The sequence below is a fragment of the Thunnus albacares genome, chromosome 9, assembly GCF_914725855.1.
Source record: "Thunnus albacares chromosome 9, fThuAlb1.1, whole genome shotgun sequence".
NCBI lineage: Eukaryota > Metazoa > Chordata > Actinopteri > Scombriformes > Scombridae > Thunnus > Thunnus albacares.
In genome coordinates this window covers 17,840,298-17,861,784 of record NC_058114.1, presented here as the reverse complement: position 1 = coordinate 17,861,784, position 21,487 = coordinate 17,840,298, and the positions used below count along the sequence as shown (strand labels likewise).

Genomic DNA, 21,487 nt, shown 5'->3' with positions numbered 1-21,487 from the left:
TCTGAGGCTTATATGATGCTTCAGCAGTCTGAGTTGAGTCTGAGTCATATAAAAGGATATCTACCATATTTATAATCTTTTTTAGCATCAAATTCCCTCTCTGTGTTTCCCAGGACAGTGTTTCCCTATTGAGCTGTGGTGGAAGTATAGTAATAAAAAGAGGGACTTTGGAACTAAAAAGACTGTAAAGTTGAAAGATATCTACTTGATTAGATTTATTTGGATAGCTGAAGCTTCATGTTCACTTCAGATAAACTTTTAAATGCATTTTTGCACAGAAGGAGGCTTGTGGATTTTGGCTCCCCATCACTTACATTGTAAGAGCATTATGAAGGGGTCTACTAATAGCCAGTATAAACAGGAGGAATGATTACAGCAAGAAAAATCTATTTCAATGTTAATTTTTGCACCAGACTGTTGTTTTAAGACAGACTTAAAAAAATTGTGAACACGTCCTTTAAAAGTGTCTTTGGCTCGTTTATCTGAAGACAATAATTTTCTTCTTAGGCTGTTTGATTCTAATCTTAGACTTATGGTCATAATATAAAAAGTAACACAGAATTTAAAAATATGTCACAAAGTAATTTTGGATTATAATAAAGACAAATACTTTAATTTTCTCCTTATTTGCCAGAGGGCTTTAAACAATAACGTTAGCATCATTTAAAAAGGGAATTTAAATATTAATTGCCGTTGAGAACACTTAAAGTGCACTACGGTCAAGAGCCAATCATATGGAGCCGTCTTTGGTTGCTAGACAACGAGTCAGCCAATTAGCGTGCTGTTTGGTTTGCGTGCAGTCGTGTGTACTGTCATTTCGGACAGACATGGCTCAGGAGCTGCATCCGTGAGGCGAAAAGCAGTTTGGAAAATATTACAAACTGTAACGTTACGTAAGTTCTCAAAACATTTTGTTATTTGATTCTTCACGAAGTAAACATTTTAAACGTCTGTTCTCGTAAAGAGTGAACTTGTTTGGCTAATAATGCAGCCAGCCGAGCGGCTTCAATGTCAGTTTGTTTGGGGGTGGGAGCACTCGGTGGGTAACGTTACTTCGACACCGACTGCTTTTTAAAAGACACGCACAACCGTTGCCTTGTTTGGTTTTTATCAAAACATGATTTGTGATGGTTGAACGCCGTCCTGGAGTTAGCTAAAGCTACAGTAGTTGTCGTTACATTGCGTTATCTAACAAATTGTTGACATAACATAGAGTTGTTCTAGGCTATTGCGTTTGTCTCGCATGCTTGACTGTTAGCTAGAAGTAGTGTAGTAAAGTGTTTCAGCGTTTCCTCGTTAGTCCTAGCAATGACCGAATTGTTGAAATGTCAGTTTGAGCACACTTTAAAGGTACTTTAACGTTACATTCTGTTTCCAAGTGCACTCAAATGCACTGTATAGAAATAAAGACCTTTTAAAGTAATGCAATCTCATACAACAGTTTTGCAATAGCTTAAGCTCTGGCCTCGTGAAGGCTTTAAAGGATGGGTTCATAATTTTTCAAGTCTGTCTTAAAACAATGGTCAAGTGCCCAAATAAACACTGAAATAGGTTTTTCTTGCTCTAATCACTCTTCATAATACACTTACAATGTAGGTGATGGGGGCCAAAGTCCACAGCCCTTCTTTTGTGCAAAAATGTATTTAAAAGTTTATCTGAAGATATTATGGATATCTTTCAATGTTACAGTCTTTTTAGTGCCAGAGTCCCTATATTTGTTACTATACTTGGTACTTAAAAGTGGCAGATATTCACTCGATGACTAACTCAGACTGCTGAAGCCTCATATAAGCTTCAGATAAACTTTAAATGCATTGTGAACCTATCCTTTAATGTCCAGTTTCTGTGGAAAATGACTTAGAGAGGCATTGATTTACCTTTATAGCCATTTTGGAGGCTGTAATTAATAGAAAGATATTTGTTAGTTCTTTCAGAAATTCATCACATGCCGTGCAGCAATCGTCAGATTACCAAACAAACAACTACAATTGCAACAATGACAACAGCACAAACAAACAACAACAGAACACCTCGACATAATCACAGACCTATACACAACATATCACCAAAATGCTCTATATTTTATGAATTATTTTTGTTTTACAGTTTGTTCAGCATTGCAATACTGGTAGGCACGAATGATCTGCGAGCCAGGTTGGTTCGGAGAGATGGCACCCTATACCATCTGCCTGATGGTAATGGCTCGTATACGCTAAATAGGGGATGTAATACATCTGTAATAATGGCCTGCCCTCTCCTCACCACTCAGGACTCACAGGTCATCGTCAAGCAATTCTGCTGTTGTCCAGCAATCTTTCTGGACATATTGACTATCTTATGCAACTTGTTTTTATTATTCACTGACAATGAAAAGTACCAGGCAATGGAAAAAAAAGTTCAAATGCTCTCCACAAAGGAACGATAGAAGAGGACCAATATATCCTTGTCTGCTCTAAACTGTCTCAGTTTACGCATGAAATATAGATGCTTCAGACCCTTCTTATAAATAACATCTGTGTTAGATTACCATGACAGTTTAGCATCTATTATTGTTCCTAAATAATTGTGGTCATCTACGACTTCAATACCCTCCCCATCAATAATCATTTGTTGGTAGGTGTTGTTACCATTCCTAAGATCAAAGATGATTTCTTTAGTTTTCTTGGTGTTCAAATGAAGAAAATTGGACCTGCACCAACCAACAAACTGATCTACCCACACCCAGTAGCTGGTTTCTTCATCATCTTAAATATCTTGTATAGAGGGTAAATAAAACTGGGGAAATAGTGCTCCCTTGTGGAGCCCCAGTATTAGTAGTAATAGAAGAAGACACTGCTCCATTTACTCTGACACACTGTAATCAGTCAGTCACAAAGGACTCTACCCATCTGATGATGTTACTATTTACTCCTAACTGCAGTAATCTCTCCATCAAAATATGGGGTCTGATAGTTTGAAACGATCAAGATGACAATAAATATTATGCAGCATAGGCTTGCGCGATATGTATTTTTTCCTACCTTCAAACCGTCCTGACATTTCACCAGAGTATATGGAATATGATGGTATTTGTGTAAAAAGAAAGAAAAAAAATGTTGAGCTGCTGATGATAGACGTCATTGTAGCATGTATGACATTGTCTAGCCTATAATGCTGTGTGTGTATTATGCAATTAGCCTACATGGACAAGTCTTGCTGGGTTGAAATACTTAGGGCCAGTAGAATAATGAATAGATAGGAAATCAGTGCCCTTCTTCCATAGATTCTTGCTGGAGGACACTTGTAGCCGTGGCGGATACTGACACATTACATTAGTGGGCTGAACGGAGATGATGTGCGAGTGGTGGTGGCAGACTCGCAGTTGAATAAAATAATGTGGCTAATAAACTGCTTTTGTAGTTGGTAGAAGGTTGGCTCACCTTTATCATTGGGACTAAACCCCAAAAAATCCCAAACAGGGGCAGAGACATTTTTCTTTTTTACTAGTCCTGTAACGTTATCCCCTCCGCTTGCAGTCGCCATCTCTCTCAGCTTAGCTGCCTGTTCCACCAGTAAAGACTGACCTCTGGTGGCACGTGCTGTGCACTACAATACATCACCTGAATACAGCATCTCCGTATCAGTTTAATGGAAAGAGGAACAACTTGATGGTAGTGAAAATCATACCTTTGGGATTTCTAAATACCCTGGTGTACCGTAATACCTTGATACCGCCCAAGCCCAATGCAGCACAGAGCATCCTCCATACTCCTCCCATTCCTATATGCTAATTGTATGGGGTCAAGTTCATGTTGCGCTTCCCTGAGGACATGGTTTAAAACAATCCTCTCAAGGCTCTTCATTACAACTGATTCTAGAGCAACTGGTCGATAATCATTTAAAACAGATGGTTTTGACATTTTTGGAACCGGCACTATGAGCTAAGTTTTACATGCTCTGCTGTGCATCAAGTGACATTTGAAAAAGCTGTCCAGACTCAGGGCTAAGTTGTTCCTGCACTGCCTCAGAACCCTACCTCTGATCCTGTCAGGACCAGCTGCCTTTCTTGGATTAATCTTTTTAAAGGTTCTACAAACCTCCTCAGCTGTTATGACCAAGTGCTGGACACGGTCAAGTTGTTGCCTAATTAAGTTACATTCAGTGTAGAAATTTGATGTAACCTAGCATAGACTGTATTTAAGTAATTAGCAAAGATCAGATCATCCCCATTGTTACTAACAGGTCTTTTCTTCTCCTCTTTCCTCCTGTATCCATATGGGAGATTTTATATTATTTCTGAATTGAAGTCTGACTAATGACTGAAGGTTAACACTTGTTGAGTCTTAGCTGGGTGTAGACTTGTTAAGCTTTCCGGTGGTAGGCTTGCCATCTGTCTCACCAGACTGATTAAGTATCACTGAAACCAAAAGGTAGGTCTCTTTAGTTAATGAGTCACAGCCTTCTTTTGGCTAAAATGCATGCAGTTCACAAAATGTTCTTCATAAGATAGCGAGATATTTCTAAAATAATCAAATTTGAAATGCAGCTTCTTCTCTTCCTCTGCCTGCTGAAATGAGATGAAGTATTTTCAATATAAACTTTTAGGTAATATCTGTATACAGTCTGTCTATTTCTTGATAGCACAGGTATTATTCCTACAGGAAAAAAAGCAGGTGTTGGTCCATGTTTCTGATTGTGTTTCTCTGCAGACAAACCACCATACTGTCTGTCAGGGATTAGTCTGATCAGCTGATGATAAGAGCATTGAGATAAGATGCTGGCGTGGTCCCAACTTGTAACCTGTGAAGTGCTCAGCCTGCAATGACTATACTGACAATAATTGTATATTGTCTCAATAATTGACATTATACAACATTAAAATAATCATAATTCACCTTGTAAAAGACTCTCCATTAACATACATTTTAATAAAAGATGTTAAAGAATCTACATGATGGCTGTGAATACACTATGTGATCACTGTTTAGCTTGTTGCCTGTGATAAATTAATAAGTCGGCCCTCATGAATCTGCAATCCTCACTCTCTCAACTCTCCGTTGTTTTGGTTGCTTTGTGTTTCCACCCCTCAGCGCTGCGTGTGTACTCCCATTACCTTCTAATCCAGACTATGTTGAATAGGCGCTGCTAATCTGACCCTCTATTTCAGGAGCAGACTGCGTAGGTGGATCTTGTGGCGAGATTTGTGTATCCTGCACATGTAGTACATGATCTAGACACGTAGCCTGAAGGCTGCACTGCAACAATGCCGGAGTCCTCGCTGGGTGAGTTTTGATTTTCAAACCCTTTGAGCACTACAAATGAAACATGTTCAACACTTTCTTGTTGTACTCGGCCTTTTTTAAACAAAACTTAAAATCTATTAACTTAATTGAAGCACACAACACCTTAACATGTCTCAGAAAGAGGAGCAAACTGAACAATATTCTTAAACATGACTTTGGCTTTATGTAGGTTACTGTGTTCAATGTTGACCTCTGTCTTGTGCTCTGTTTCATGTCTTGTGTGTAAGAAACAGGTTACACTGACACAAATAACTGATGGATGCTATTCATAGTTTGTGTGCCGCTAGTAACCTCAATTTCTGTAACATTTAATTTGAAAAAAATCACTTAACTTTCTTAGCTCAAGTCTTGCTCAGTTATTTACATGCCACTTCTGATGGGACAGAACACCATTTTGTACAGTGAATTAGTGTAGGCCTATGGACTCTATGCATTTGACAGACATTTTTTCCACAGAAGTCAAGGACATTCGCCGCAGCTCTGTTGAATGTAGAACAGCCCCCTTGAGGCAGTTCAGCCAATCATCGCTGTCGCTGCGAAAGAACTCCTACACGCTCAGTACCTTCTGCACAGAGCACAACGTGCAAGAATGTCTATTACACATCAGTCAGGTTGGTAACCTCATACATGTCTTTGATGTAGTATTAGCACAGTTATTCGTATGTAAATGCATGTGGACATGTGCAATTTAAAGGCTACGTTATTAAAACATCTTTTTAAAAACCTGGTTAAAATGCTTGTTTTCCTGCATTTTTCTGTGTTTAGGATGTATGTAGTTTAAACCTACCCTCAGACAACAGTGACGCAAAAAAATTACAGAGAAATCATGTTTGATAAGGGAAGCTGATCTAGTGCTCCATATCTTTTTCCTTTCTTTCTTTCCTCCCGCTTTTACAGGAGGTGTCATCTCTTGGTCTCCCACCAGTTTGGACAGAGTCGAGCGGCAGCTCAGAATTTAATGTTGTGGCTGTGCTAAATTGCATGTATGACCTGATTCAGCTGCACCGCAGGGGCCTCCGCACCTTGGAAAACATGGAAGTGGAGCAGCTTAAGTCAAACAGCAATTTGGACTGCCTGCAACTCACCAGCACCCGGCTAAAGGTACAGTAACTCTTTAATCCAGTGATTTCTCTGTATTTATTCTGTATCTAAATCCGTCTTGAGAAAAGAAGATTCTGCACTCTACTCTTGCTCAGCATCAGGATTTATTGATCATACCAACGTTTCGGTCCCTCTTGACCTTCATCAAGAGTATTAAACAATTCTTACAACAATGATCTTAAATAGATATTACTCCGCCTATTCTGTGTGCACAGATGTGGGACACTTATTCTCCTGTGGGAGTGTCTCAAAAATTGACAGTGACATGTGCACAATCTGTCACATTATCACATCTTCTTGTCTCAAGACTGAAGCGATACTTTCCAATGTACCTGCATCTGATATGATTGGATGTGCAAATATCTCCTTTGGAAAAATTCTTTATTTATATAAAAAATTCAGATAACATTGCCTTTAGTAATATTTACTGCCATAACTGGTACTGAAAGAAGGTCTATAGAGTTGTGCTACTTCTGTCAATACTGTAAACTGCATTCACTTGTATTTGATTACGTTCATTCCAGCATAAAAAATTAGTCATTCATTTACAAAATCTTTTGCTCACTCTTTCTTTGTTACTTTGGTATCGTAGGAGCAGCTTGAACTTTCTAAAAGGGAAAACACCGGACTACTTGAGAGAGAACGACAGCTACAGCTGAAAGTAAAGAGCTTGCAGAACTGCCTGAAAAATGAAAAAGAAGAGGTACTTTGTCAAGCATTTCAGCCACAGACCACAAAGAATGAGTTCACAGAAAGCTCTTTTTGTCTCAGGGGAAGGTAACAGTAACAACCTGTTTTGTCACCCCTTTTGCCAGGTGCAAAAACTTCAGAACATAATTGCAAGCCGTGCCAGCCAGTATAATCACGAGATGAAAAGGAAAGAAAGAGAATTTAACAAACTGAAGGAACGACTGAATCAACTCCTGGTCGACAAAAAGGAGAAGAAACAAGGTTAAATGGACAAGCCTTCCTCTTTGCACCAACTTTTAACATTTTTAAATTAAACCAACCTGTTTATACACAAGATGAAAAAATGTACATGCCCTGTAGACTCTTCTTATTTTCTACATTTGTTTTTTTGCTTTCAGCCATTGATGTATTAAACAACATTGGAAGAGCTGATGGGAAGAGAAGCCTTTGGAAAACTGAAAAGACAGAGGCAAAGTAAGGTTCACTTCTTATGGCTGTTTGTCTAGTTGGTATAGCTCTATGAACTTTGTTTTAAAAGAAACATATAGTAATTTTGTAATAAAGAAATGCAAGAATAAAGAAATGAACGGCATGATCAGAAAGAAAATACTTGTGTGGTCATCTCACTTTTGAATCTTAGACAAGTTTCATATCAGCCCCTTTCATAGTTTTCTGCATGACAGGAATGTAGGCTTCAAACATGTCTGCACTGTTGAATCCTGGATGCTAACTTTCCTGTAAAAATGTTACGTATGTCAGGTTGTAATTTCTGAATTGTCTCTCATCCTAAGGCATGAGGGGGAGATGTATAAGACTCTGCTGAGTGACTATGACAACCGACAGAGGGAGCTGGTGCTTGAGAACGCAGAGTTGAGGAAAGTGTTGCAGCAGATGAAAAAAGACATGGTGTCCATACTGAGTTCAAGGAAGCCAACTCTGAAGGGGGACAAACATGAAGATGGTGTCATACAGGTTGGACAAGTTGGCTTTTTTTCTCTTTCTTAACAGTATTCATCAATTTATGTTTCTTAATATACTGCATGTAGACTAATAGATCTCTCATCAGGGGTTATCAGACATTTTTTTCCTTTTTGCTTCCAGTATTTGAACAACCGAATTAGGTGGAAAAGATCCTAAAGACATTGATTGTACGGTGGTTAATTAAGTACACAAACATGATAACCTCAGCTAAAATTTATAACACTTGACTGACAGCTGATAATCATCTCCATGCCTTATTATTTATTCTTTTAGATATGTTTGCCAGATGTATTAACAATAGACAAATATTGTCATTGTTCTGTCAGGCTGACTCAGAGGAGGAAGAGGAAGTGTTTGATTCCAGTAAGGAAAGCGTAGAGCTATTCTGTGTTCACGCCCGGGAGAAGCTGACTAACAGTATCCGCCTCCAGTGGAGACGACTCAAGAGCCACGTCGAAAGACTGGACAGCCAAGGTAGTCATCACGCATCACGCAGTCACTGTTTGACTTCAATACATGAAGGAATGTGACTTTTTGTCACATGAGGATTTCATTTCAGGGGATTTTGGAAAAAAACACTTGAAAGAAGTGTCTTAATTTTTTCCTGAAGACAGAAGAATGAGGAAGCTTGTTGAACTTCAGAGAAAATATCAAGACAACCAAATGATGCAACATTATTTACTTAAGCCATCAGTCTGGAAACAACTGAAACAATTAAACCGTAATATGTTGGATGAAATTGTTACTATAATCAAATGTTGTATGGAAACTCACATGTGGACAGAATCATTTTCCAATAACATTACAGACTGGGTTGACTTCCTTTTAGCAGCAATACATAGAAGATGGATATAAATACAGTTGTAAAAATTGGATTTTCTGGGTTGTTTTTTCAGCATCTTTGGCACAGATGGGTGAAAGTATAAACACTGATGCCGTTTCCCGAGAGACTCACGATGAGGAGATGGACAAACTAAAGCTGGAGATCCAGCAGTGCAAAGACTTTATCCAAACACAACAGCATCTCCTGCAGGTAAGACAGGATTGACGTTTTTGGGATTCAAATTGAATAGCTTTAATTCTTATCAACAATCTGTTTTTAGACATTTACCAAACACAGAGTCTGAGATGCGAACCAACCATACCTGTTGTTTCTCTTATTGTAGCAGCAGCTGAGCTCTCCATGTGATGAGACAGCATCACTGCTGAATGACTGCTTCATGCTGCAGGAGAAAGATCGCCTCAGAGAGGAGTGGAAGACCCTAGAGGAACAGAGAAAGAACTTCGAGAGGGAGAGGAGTAACTTCACTGAAGCAGCCATCAGACTGAGCCATGAGGTGATTTAAAGCCAAACCTCTCCAAAAATTAGTTTAAAGTAGAATTCAAGAAAGTTACGTGCCAAAATGACTGGCTCATATCTTTGTGCTGAATTTAGCTGCTCTGACTAGTTTTGACTTATATCTGGTTAAACCTGCAGAGGAAGGCCTTCGAAGAGGATCGTGCAATGTGGCTCAAACACCAGTTCCTAAACTTGAGTCCATTTGCTGACTCAAAGAAACCTAAGATGTCAAAGTCAAAAAGTGCCTTTCAAATATGTGAGTGTCTTGTCCTTCACTTAGATGTATTGTTGTTTCTTGACATTAGAATCTGGTTGGTTGTTGAATTTTAACGCTAGTCAATAGACTGAATGATAGTAATAGGTAATCAGTAGACTGAACAATGTGCTGGTCACAGTCCTGTGATGCAGTATAACCGTGTTTAACTTTGTACTTCAATTATTTATTTAGATTATATCTATTTTATATTTGAGTTATAGGTTTATATCCTTATCTCTTTTTCCCAGCTGCATTTTCTTTATTTATAGCAATCAATAAGTCAATTTCCTGATTAGGGTTAACAAGGTTTCCTCATCTTTGCAGCTGCATCAGAGCGGAGTACAGCGTCGGCTCCAGAAAAGCTTGTCAAATGCCCGTCTGACACATCCTCCCCCTCGCCCAGATGTGTCCCCCTCACATCATCGTCCACAGCCGACCTGTATCGCACACTTTGCCTTATCCCAGAAAACAGGTAAAATATCTGTTTCTGAACAGATGATCTAAAAAAAAAAAATCATGATTATACCTCTAAATGAATGCTGCTATTGTGCGTCCCTAATTGTCTGGTAAATGTGACTTCCAGCTCAACAAAACCAAAGACAAAGACTGAACATATTGAAGAACTAAGCATCTTTTGTAATGGAAACGTTCCAGTGGAGCAGAACGAACAGTGGAGTGACAGTGAAGACCACAGCATACTCACACGGGGAAAAAACAGCTCTATATGAATCCAAAAACTTTCAGCATTTGAATCAAGATTAATGGGAATGTCCATCAATTATAGATGATTTGTGGTATTACAGTAATACACCTGAAAGGTAAATGCCAAACACTTGAAGATAGATTGTGAAATGATTAAATAACTGTTAACAGTCGAAGCCAAACAAGTTCTGGTCAGCTGCTGGTGTTCTGTGTATTGAGTGACTGAGAGAAAAATTGTAATTTAATTGTTTTTTATTATCATACAGTTTTATTTTTAGATTATGTGATAAATTATTTATTTATGTGGTACTGTAAGTGTTTTTGGCAGTCTCATCTCATGTCAAGGATTTTGGCAATGTTGGTGTGCAACAAAAAAAATCACGTATCCCGGTAATGAGAAGTTGCTTGGCTCTGTTTATCGGTTACTCTTGCACCTAAAATTGCTTAAATGTTGGCGTTTATATCACACCTTTTCAAGTTATGTTATCATGTTAAACTTGTCATTTGGCGCACTATTGTAGACTGTAGAATTAATGCTGCTATTTCACTGAATGCAATAAGAAACCTGGTATAACATGAAGTATGCTTCTATAGTTCAATATTGAAATGTGGCTGACACACAAAATTGAGTTCTCGTAAAAGTTGCAGTTACATTAGAAGTGGGTGCTGTTGCAGTTAGTTTATTTAGTTCATAATGTGTAGCATAACACTCTACGAATGTAAATTCCTTTTTCTTTTTTTTTTAATTCATGTTTTTGTTATTGTGGCTTTATATTAACAGATCAGAATAGTTCTTTCAACTGAAATGTGACATGATGTATTCTAGAAAATCCTATATTCTTGAAATATATTCTTGAAACATTGATTATACTTTCTTGTAACACAAATTTCTTGTAAAATTGGCATTTATTGGCCTCTGTTGGAAACAAATTACTGATCAACAGAGCCCCTTCACCTGTCCCTTCCTGTTGAGCTATGATGGCCTGTAACTGTCAACTATTTTAAATGGAGTCCACAGACGTAAACCACACTGAAGCAGCAATTCAACAGGGATTTCAAGTTTAGAGGTAAGTGCTGTAATAAATTGCTTTGTCATTTGCTTTTGTGACTAGACAGTTGGGCTCCTGTGTGTTTTGGAGCTGAACTGTCTTGCAATATTGGCAAATATTTATATTGATTAATGTTTCTATTACTTTCTGCCATGGATATTGTACAACAGTCATTTTGTTTTTTTGACCCATTAAAGCACATTATCATGAAAAATGACAGTACTCAACACAATGCTAGCAGAAAATGTTTTATGTCAACAAAACTTTTTTACTCCATTTTGTCAGCAATCTACAAGTGACTGGAAATATTAAAATCAATTGAAATTTACAAAATACTCAACTCAGGGAGTAAATTCTCTTAAATGTTTTGGGTGTCATGAGTGATAGTTCCTAGTTTTCCTCTAGCTTTGTCCCTTTCACACATCATTTTGTTGCATAAAAGGAAACCTTTCCCAAACTGCTTGAGTAAAGGAAGCAGCTTCTGTTGTTCATACAGTGTCTTAACATTACTGTAATACTTCACCACCAATATGCATTAAAGCATCTGGATCAGATATGATATGATATTCCAGGAAAAAAAAAATTGAGATGCAGTTTTTTTAAAATTACATTCAAAACATACAGGACACAAGTGAGTGACAGAGGAAGTGTTATTAAGCACACTGAGCAGTGCAGCTGCAGGCTAGGTGGGCTTCTGCAGTTTCCCTCAGGTCCACACTGTTATCATAGATGCTGCTCAGACTCTCAGGGTGATTCAGAGCAGAGTCTGCACAAGTAAAGAGAGCAGAGCAATTAGAAACAATTTTAGAGCAATTTTATCCTTTGCACCAGTTGTGATTTCTTGCAGACTCACCGGCAGACATGCAGTGGAATCCAACAGTCACTGATGTGGTCTTTACAGGGAAGCAGCCAGGCAGGCAGCGCAGCACAGGCTCAACAGAGTAGCAGCTGGACTCCTGGCCGTGGAGATTTATCTGTTTCTGCAGCTGCACAGATTCGTGCTTCAGCCGGCACTCTGTAAGAGAAAGGTGTAGATGAGTCAGTTTAAAAGATCTGTGTGACATCAAACTGGGAGACAGAGGTGGACATTTGTCTGATAAAAGTGATGCTGCTGTAAAAATAATTTCATGATAAACTTAATGTCTCACCAGTGGTGTCCCGGCAGCTCTCAGCTGGCAGCACCCAGGAATGAGCGTAGCTGACTGCATTCTTGGTCAGGCGTCCGTTGGGTGTGCGGTACTCCTGTTTGACCTCCCCGTCAGCCTTTCCACAGAGACCACAGGTCTGTCCCTTCATCCAGTCCACAACTTTAACCTGCATGGCAAGATTACATAGGACATTACAAAATATGGAATATATCCGTAAAACTTATTAGACTAGACTCTCAGCTTGACTTAGACTTCCCACAGTTTTAAGGCTGGAGTTGCTCAGAATGAAATGACTGTTAAAAATCTTTTTGAGGTGACATAATTTTCATTTATTCCTATTTTTAAATTATTCATAATTCATGTTGTTTTTACCTTCCATGTGTTCCTGTCAAAGTAGACTTCGTGAAGTCCATGGCTTGGAGCAAAGATGGAGATGCCCTCACCCTTTGGTCTGATCTGAATTTTAGCTGTAAGAAAAAGCAGTTTCATATTATAATTCAAGATTTACTGTAAGTGAATTTAAATATAATACACACAGCACAAGTTACTCAACACTAACTTTATCAGGCCTATTTGAAGCAAGTATTAAGAATAAAGGTAAATGTTGCTGTTAAAATTAAATAGAAACAACTTTGGGGTATTGAGATTTGTAGTTGTCGCTGATTTTAAGGGTGTAATGAATGAGTATAGAAACCGGTGGGATGCTGGTATGGCAGGTTGTTGATGGGTATTTCTCTTCCATTAATCTTCACAATCACATCAGTGTTTTTCGGGTGCAGGTCAATATCACTTAAAGTACAGAAATGACAATTTAGTTTTGTCAACTTGTGGATGAAAAACAGTTTCTTTCTTGTTTTTAATGAACACTCACATGTCAGCAATTTTCACATTGATATGGTTCTGTTCAATGTGATCCTTCTTCAGCAAGACAATGAATTTCAGCTCCTCGGTGCAATCCTGTGCCAGAACTTGGTAGCAAGACAAGGGCATCTCGTTCTTGTATCTCCTGTTGTTGAATGTGGTCAGTGTGTCTCTGGCGAAGCTACATTCAGCTGGTAAGGAAAATTGAATAACTTAATCCTTGTCTCACAGTTAAAGAATAACTGCGAGTGCATTTCATATGAAATAATAATATGAAATGCGTTGCTACCTGCGTTAGCCTTGGCGAACAAGTAGTGGGCTTTATCAGCAAGGCCATCAAAGGGGGTGAGACCTTTGACTTCTTCAAGTGGCAGAGCAATGGGAAGATGCAAAGCCAGCTTATAGACAGTACGCTGTAGACAGAACAATTCACAATGATCAGAAAATTTATTTTAAAACAAATATGAAATCATATTTTTAGAAAACTGTTGATTATTCATACTGTTGGTGTTTTCCAAATGAGGTCAAGGGTTTTGTCAGATGTTGCAACCACTGTAAGTGACAGCTGCTTCACGCTGTTTTCATCCTTTCCTTTAATCAAGCCAGCCCACGTTGAGGCAGGGATGTAGTCATAGGCCCTGTGAAAGAATTTCCCAACCAACATCAAACATTTTACATAGTCTACATTTTATGAGCAGACTTAGGACAGTGTGAATAATCTTGCATACCTCTTTGCATAGCGTTTAAATGCAGAAGGTAGTTCATTCCAGGCCACTCTGAGGCGAGCTGCAGGGCTTGGACCAAGAAGACCCGTCTCAGCTGTGATCATGGTGTCGTATTGCTTGCATTCTGCTCCCCAGGCAATTTTGGCCTATTAAGACACAGTAGATGAGATGCAGCTGATTTCAAGGATAGCCTTTTTAGGTTATGAACAAAGATCTATGATATAAGCAAGACTCTCTCTTACTGTGACTTTGTGCTTGCTAAGCACAACTCCGTCAGCACAGAACTTCCAGTTGTTATCAGGTGCCAAGGCAGCCAGAATAATCTGAAGTCTTGCGGTAGACCTGTCCAAGTAGGCGGAGAGTTCGAAACCATGCACCTTGTGGTCAGCTCTGACAGCCCGGAAGATGATGGCAAAGCTAGGAGCAACTTCATTGCCTAGGAATTTGTTCTGTGGGAACAATAAGGGTTAATTAATTAGGAGTACACCCACAAACCCATCAGTGAAAAGAAGATTTGAGGGGAGGAGTTTTTATATTTAAGATGACCAAGTTTCACCTTGCTGTAGATGGCCTCAAAGCTTGAGGCACTGCTTCTGCTCTTGGAAACTGCGGCTGAGGTGCGTTGAGAGGTGAAAGCCTGCAACAGTAATATGTGAAAGATAAAAACTATCATGAAATCCTGAAACACAAGTTAATATGTTCAAACTAAAATATATTGTCATTATTCAGAGCACCATCTAAACTTACCTGTCTCTTGTGGTTCTTCTGGAACTTGTGGCGATAAATCACTTGCTGTTAGGAAAAATTAAAAAAAAAAAAAAAAAATTAGATTCCACTCTTACTGTGATATAAAGAAATTACATTTCAGTGTTCTTCACAAAGTCACAAAACAGTCTTGATTAATTTACCTTTGAGATACGAGCACTGGAGCGAGAGGAACTAGAGCTAGAGCTGAAGAGAGATGCAAGGCTAGATGCGGAGCTGGACCTGGAAGACCTGCCCACAGATTTGGAGGAGCGGCTGCTGCTGCGGCTGCTGCTGCTGCTGCTGCTGCTGCTGCTGCGGCTGCTGCTGTGGCTGCTGCTATGGCTGCTGCTGCTGCTGCTGCTGCTGCTGCTGCTGCGAAGACTTCTGGCTTGAGCAACTGCATCAATGGCCTTGCTACTGACTCGAGATGAGGAGCTGGAAAAGGCAGAAGAGGACTTTGAACGAGAGCTGCTGGAGCTAGAGGAGGAGGATAAGGTGCCGTTCCTCAGACCAGGAGCCAGGATTTTCTTGAGCTTCATCAAGATGGGCCTTCCTGCAACGAGTTCTTCTTCGCTCAGATTAATCTGTTTAATGAGCTTCTCTGCAGCCTTTGGTCCAACTTGAACCTCCATCTCCAGTCTCTCAATGACTTCACCTTCAACTGAAAGTGTCATTACATAATGCTATTAATAATTGATTTATGCACACTGCTTCTACAAAATGCAAGTTTTATGTTCTCAACACTTACTTGGTTTCAAAGAAAGAGCAACAGTGTGCTTTCCAGCCAGTTTATACAGGGCAATGTCCCTCATAAAAGCAGCATTTTCAGTGGCAATCTTCAAACAGCTCTTCAGCCCAATGGCATAAGTTTTAGCACAATACTTCTTCTCAAACTGAGCTGCTTTGGGTTTTAAAATTGGCTTGTCAGCTACCACATCCTGGTGAAGGATCTCTGAGGATTTTGACTGTTAAGACAAAGACAGATTAATTATATTGTAATTGTTGATACTCCTGCAGCTATCTTAAAAGACATTATTTAAAGCTCACCCAGCTAGCAGAAGCAGAGGAAGCAAACTTAGATGTGAGAATCTCCCTTGAGATGGGTTCCCAGACTTTGGCAGGGATAATGGGAGTGATTCTTTCAGCAGCAAGATCCTCAATATTTCTCGCCACAGCAAAAGTCTCAACACTGTTGAAAGATCAAGAACTGAATCATGTTTGCTTTAAATAAGATACACCTTTGATTGGACAGAAAGTTGATATTTTGAAGTACAACTTGAGATTGAAATGGTTATCTCACTGCACAGCTGCAATGTGCTCAGGCACAGAAACAGGCAGGGCCTCAATCTTAAAATGACCCTCATTGATGTTAAGTCTTGCAGCGATTTTGGCAGGCACAATGGAGTTGAACTTGGCTCTTGATAGCAGGGCAGTCTGGAGGATAGCGGTGTTTATTCCCATCACAGCAAATGTGTTCATAGCAATGCTAGAAGAGGATGACATGCACATTTTATTTTATGATACAATATATTTTATGATGATCCTTAATTTAAGTGTCAGACATTGTATGTACCTTGGTTTGATCTCAGTCTCAAGCTGCATGTCGGTCTTCAGAAGGTGAGTGAGGTGGAAGTTTTCTGGCAGAGGTGGTGTCGTGGTGGCCTTGACTTAGAAAACAAAAATATACCCATGTGTCACTTCGTATCATGATACTTTAAACACTATGGGTACCACTGTTAGATTAAATTTTTTGCCATGCTCCACCAAAGCTTCTGTCTGTTTTTATTAAAGCCAAACAACACTTTTTTTCTTTGGCAAAGCAATGTGAAAAATCAACACTTGCTTTTATGAGTTTGCATTTATTTGGTTAAGATGATAATATTAGGCTTTAAAATATTAAAGTATTTTCAGTCAAGACTTATCAAGGCTGTATGTGGTGTGTTTATGTGTGGCTGTTTCCAGGTACTTTTAAGAGTGAGTCACCATATTTTTTGATTAGCATAAAGTTAACTAGATAGAAGTGGGATAGGTGGATCTTTGGAGCTTCTACTCACCTTGAACAGCTGCAGCAGCCACAGCAGCAGTGTAAAGACTGAGCTCCATTGGAAGACCAGCAGCAGTAGGCAGGATGCGCCTCACTTCAGTAGCCAGCAGAGGCTTAGCAATGTGGAAGGAAGCACCAGACAGCAGAGCCTTGAAAGTGTTCCTACCAAAAGCCTGAGCGGATGGTCCAGTGGCGAGCTGTAAGGGAAAAATGTATCTTTACTATTGTGTCTTGCAAAATCCTGACAAGCAATTTGTTGTGATATTCGTGTTGAGATTGAGATATTGTCTTTTGAATCATACCGCAATGGCCTGGTCAATGATGGCTTTGTCAATGTTGGCAAAGGCAATTTCTTGCCCAAAGAACTTGACATAGATGGAGGCCAGAGGTGTGCTTTTGGGCAGAGACCTCAACTCAGACAGCTGTGGAAAGAGAAAACAATCCAACTTATCAATAGCCTGCTGTGTATAGTCAGGTGCCATTGTATGATATTCTATCCATTAATTGTGACTAGGTAATGTTTATTGCTTACAGCCTTAATGACACGCTTCATCTTGGTGATCCTGTCAGCATTGTCAATAAGTGCAGGGTTTTTCAGAAGCGCCTCCTGGAGTCCCTCAGTTCTGATTCCAACCTAGGAAAAAAAAAAACAATATTAAAACTGAAACTTCCCAAACTGGTAATTGAATATCTTAGAGGCCATGTTTTCTATTCCTTTACCTCCAGAATATCAGCAGCAGCTCCAGCAAGGTAGGCACTGGTCTTAGCCACAATAGCTTTGGGCAAAATGGTGGCAGCATCATTGATGTAGAAAGTGCTGGCAGCAGCACCAAGCATCAAGGGACCTGACAGAGTTTGATGAGATGCAGTTAGTTGATGCTACGGCAAAATGAAACTTTAGGCAGCTTAAACCAGATGTGACATTGTCCTTACTGTTATACATATCCATGTGGATGGCTTTGCTGAAACGTAAGCTCAGTCTGTCCAGTCTTGGGCTCAAGATTTTGATGGCGACGTTGCAAGCTGCAGCACTGTAATAAAAACCATAAAAGAGCTGAGTACACAGGCATGAGTTCGTATAGATAGACTTAATGATGAATGGGGATCAGACAGGGCTCTTACACTGAAGCATGGATAGCGGCAGTGCTCCTGGTCAGGGACTTCATGTGAGAATAAGTGAAGCTTGCAACCTGCAGATTCTCCTCTGTCTTCACAATGTTGGCAAGAGTTGTCACCAAACCCATTGGAGGTCTTGTCTCAAACAGTAGGATGCATGAAAGCATACGAAGCTCTGGGTGAAGAGCCTTGTCCATGTAGAGCTGAAGAGCCAATTCCTGGATCTAATTTAGGTGGGAAAGCACACTCAGTATGGATTTCTTTGTGAAAACTAGAATAGTCTGAAATACTCATCAGTAATGTGAACTTACCATTCTGGGCTCTTTCTTTGCGATGTTCCTCAAGGCCATGATTGCATCAGCATGAACTCTCATGGGAAGAGATGCAGCTGCAGTGCCATGTATGGGCAGGATCTTTGTGATTGGCTTAAGGCTAGTAGGATGGCCAGCATTACCCAAAACCTTCAAAAGCAGGATGATTTCCTGGGTGTCATCCTTAGCAACAGCCTCTGCAAGAAGGTCCTGGATGGGCTGTTGGGGAAATTGAAACAATATAATCTCCATATTCTCATCTAGAAATGTGCAAAAGAACTTGAAATACTATGAAAAGAACAAGAGTATTTCACCTTGATGAGTCCAGCAGGGCAGACAGCCTTCTCAACACAGTATTTGGAAATCATGGTACCATATCCAAGGAGGACGATCTCACGCAGAACTGGATTCTCCACTATTTTGTTGTTGACTGCCAGGGCCTAGAAAAATCAGAAATGTTTCATATTTCCACTCTTGTTACTGTCAAAGTAACCTTCTTTGGGGTTTACTCACCTCAATCTGCTTGATGGTCTCAGTGTTTGCTGTCACCATGTGAATAGATGCAATCAAAGCCTGAGCTGTTTCAGCAACAGTCAGTTGCTCAGCCAGGAATTTCTCCTTGATGAATCTCAGAGCAGCAGGAGTTCCAATGACAGGAATGGCATCCAAGATCCACTGTCTTAAAAACAAAAAATGAGTAAGTGATCCTGTATACATGTTATTTTTACATCTTCTTTCAAATGTTCAAACACTAAAAGTCACCTGTAGGCAGGTTTGTTCCTGTATTGGCTCCAGAGCATCTCCAGGTCTTCAAAGCGGGCTGCACGAAGAATTTGAATAAGCTCCAAAAACTTCAGAGGGGCATCCTCATGGACTTTCTCCACATTGTGGGTGATTAGATGATTCAGAATCTCCGCAATCTACACAGGAATGACAGGAAATCATAAAATATAGTAGAGATTCACAGATGTTTATATGGGACTTCACTGATCTCTTAAACCAGTCTGAAAGGATACCTGGGCCTGTGCATTGGTGATCTTAATGAGCTGAATGGGTGTCTGAAGCAGTTCGGTGGAAAACTCATACTTGAGAGATCCACGGTGAAGATACTCTGCTTGGATGGGTACAATAGGGGCCCTCTGAACCTCAAGGAAGACCAAGGATTGCCTTGAAAGTCATGGGAAAAATGATTAATCTGCAGCTTCATTAAATCCAAACACTGCCATTTTTACATTCTCAGTATCTATTGACATACTTGGTCTGCATCTGAGCAGCTCCGTTCATCTCAGTGAAAGGTGAGAACTGAATCAGCTCATTGACGGCTGCCTCCAAGATCAGGATGCCATTAGCAACTGGCTTCAAGATGTAGTTGTATCCTGTAGCTCCTCTGAGGTTCTTTGAATCCTGTTAAGACAAATGACATAGTTGCTTCGTCATGCAACGTTTTCCACTTTAATAGATATGTACATGACAAAAAATGGATTTGAATTTACCTGCTGGCATTTTGGACATGACTGAGTGTATGCCAACCCCATGTCCTTCATGACCTTCTCCTGACAGTGGTTCAGATCCCTGGTCTTTGTCATAAGGATGCGTTCAGCCTTGTCGTCTTCGGTGATGGCATAGAGAGTCTTGCACACACCCTGAGCTCCAGCCTAATGAGCAAAGCATATTGTTATTGAGGAGATTCAACTTTCTGTATTGGATTTATAATCAAATCTGTAGGATCTCTAACTAACCTCCTGCAACTCGTAGACATTCTGTGTTTTCTTGATGTTTAGCTGAAGGACATTCAGGATACCTCTGTAGATGTTCAGCACCATTACTGGGATTCCCTCAGGGGCAAACATTTTTCCGACAACACCATTGGTATACTCAAACTTGATGGGAGTCATGAGCTGAGGTGCTAGGGCTGCAGTCAGCTTGGTTGCTGGGATTACAGGATCCTTTGGCCAAATGCCACTGTACTCATAGAGTTCAGGTTCCGCAAGCTAGAGTGTAATAATAAGAATATTAATTGCATTACAGTTTGCAATTAAAAAGTAAAAACAGTGTTGCTTGCACATAATTTTGATCTTTACCTTCAACATGAATATGTTCTGGGCTGCGTTACTGATGAGGACTTTGCTGCTGATTTTGAGGCCGGCTCTTGCCAAGCCTTCCTCTGGCAGACCGCCCAGGAGCAGTGCTTCATACTTGTACACGTACGTCTTACCAGCAGCAAAATCAGGAGCTGTAAGAACAATTTCACTCAGTGAGAAATATTCACCCATGTCCCAAAAGCTATTTGAGTAATTTATGAATAGTATGAACTATAATTTAAGAAAACAAATGTGTTTCTCTAGGACAATTAACCTTCGTTTAACTTTAGCTGTGGTAAATGTTTCATTATTGTGTGTCCAATTACTTATGGATTTCCATCTGTTGTTTAGAAAAATGGAAACTGTCCTTTAAGATTATAATACTTACCAAAATTTTGTGGATGACCAGCTAAAATGAAATGAAAAAAGAAATTAATAATCCTGCAAGTAAATAGCCAAACTGTTAAATATAGTTTCAAGCATTTTAGCATTTTTTTAAATTAAAATTAGGAAAATTGCAATGCAATCCATTTTAAATACCCTAAAAAGAAATAAATAGATACAAGCAAAAATGTGAAATGTTTTTTGTTTTTGTTTTTTGGAGATGAACTTATAATCTTATTTCCATTAAACATCTATTACTGACAAAATACTGTGCATTTATCTAAATGTAGCATATCCAGTGTACAGAATACAGCTGTTAATCTGATCCTGATATTGTTGCAGCAGTTTATCTATGAGACTTTTTTCCCCCTCATAGTGTAGATTGCCTTCTCAGTCTTTGTCAGATGATATTTTTAAAGCCCTTCCAACAGCCCAAGTCTTTACATTACATTACATTACATTATACCTTATAATTAATACAGCGAACTCTCAGGTCATAATGTGGCTCTTAATAACAGGAGCACCGTAAAGGTCAACCAGTTAAGTCTGTGTATGTTTGGATACAATATAAAATTCAAAAGCATCAACTATACAACAGATATACAGTATGTTGTCTGCTACAGGTGCCAAAAAGTAATGTAATAATTTCCATTTTGGTCTAAATAATGTT

The 21,487-nt window shown here is 39.4% G+C and overlaps 2 protein-coding genes across 4 annotated transcripts; one reads left to right on the top strand and one right to left on the bottom strand.

The window, feature by feature from the left end:
* The first annotated feature begins 794 nt into the window (after positions 1-794).
* Positions 795-11,381, top strand: LOC122988826 (afadin- and alpha-actinin-binding protein-like). 3 transcript variants are annotated; one of them, XR_006404894.1, is made up of 15 exons: positions 795-893; positions 5,147-5,261; positions 5,739-5,893; positions 6,180-6,383; positions 6,976-7,086; positions 7,199-7,334; positions 7,472-7,547; positions 7,865-8,045; positions 8,381-8,528; positions 8,951-9,087; positions 9,221-9,391; positions 9,532-9,649; positions 9,974-10,121; positions 10,233-10,467; positions 11,296-11,381. XR_006404894.1 is itself a non-coding variant. In XM_044361453.1 (14 exons), the coding sequence occupies exons 2-14, from the start codon at positions 5,243-5,245 to the stop codon at positions 10,375-10,377; spliced, it is 1,746 nt and encodes a 581-aa protein (XP_044217388.1). In that variant the 5' UTR covers positions 795-893; positions 5,147-5,242; the 3' UTR covers positions 10,378-11,221. The 3 variants fall into 3 exon arrangements, 2 of the variants coding, with proteins under 2 accessions (XP_044217388.1, XP_044217387.1); XM_044361453.1 differs by lacking the exon at positions 11,296-11,381 and having other exon boundaries at positions 5,742-5,893; positions 10,233-11,221; XM_044361452.1 differs by lacking the exon at positions 11,296-11,381 and having other exon boundaries at positions 10,233-11,221.
* A 31-nt stretch (positions 11,382-11,412) lies between these two features.
* LOC122988835 (vitellogenin-1-like) lies at positions 11,413-21,054 on the bottom strand. The gene is given in 31 exon segments (XM_044361463.1): positions 11,413-12,166; positions 12,254-12,415; positions 12,549-12,714; positions 12,921-13,015; positions 13,243-13,337; positions 13,420-13,600; positions 13,699-13,822; positions 13,912-14,047; positions 14,138-14,280; positions 14,377-14,583; positions 14,691-14,771; positions 14,882-14,926; positions 15,043-15,542; positions 15,630-15,846; positions 15,929-16,070; positions 16,182-16,367; positions 16,455-16,548; positions 16,936-17,122; positions 17,228-17,347; positions 17,458-17,559; positions 17,646-17,770; positions 17,859-17,956; positions 18,048-18,265; positions 18,353-18,571; positions 18,667-18,856; positions 18,858-19,031; positions 19,115-19,519; positions 19,608-19,756; positions 19,846-20,007; positions 20,092-20,343; positions 20,434-21,054. Coding segments are annotated over 31 exon segments (5,280 nt in total). The 5' UTR covers positions 20,626-21,054; the 3' UTR covers positions 11,413-12,053.
* Positions 21,055-21,487: the final 433 nt, after the last annotated feature.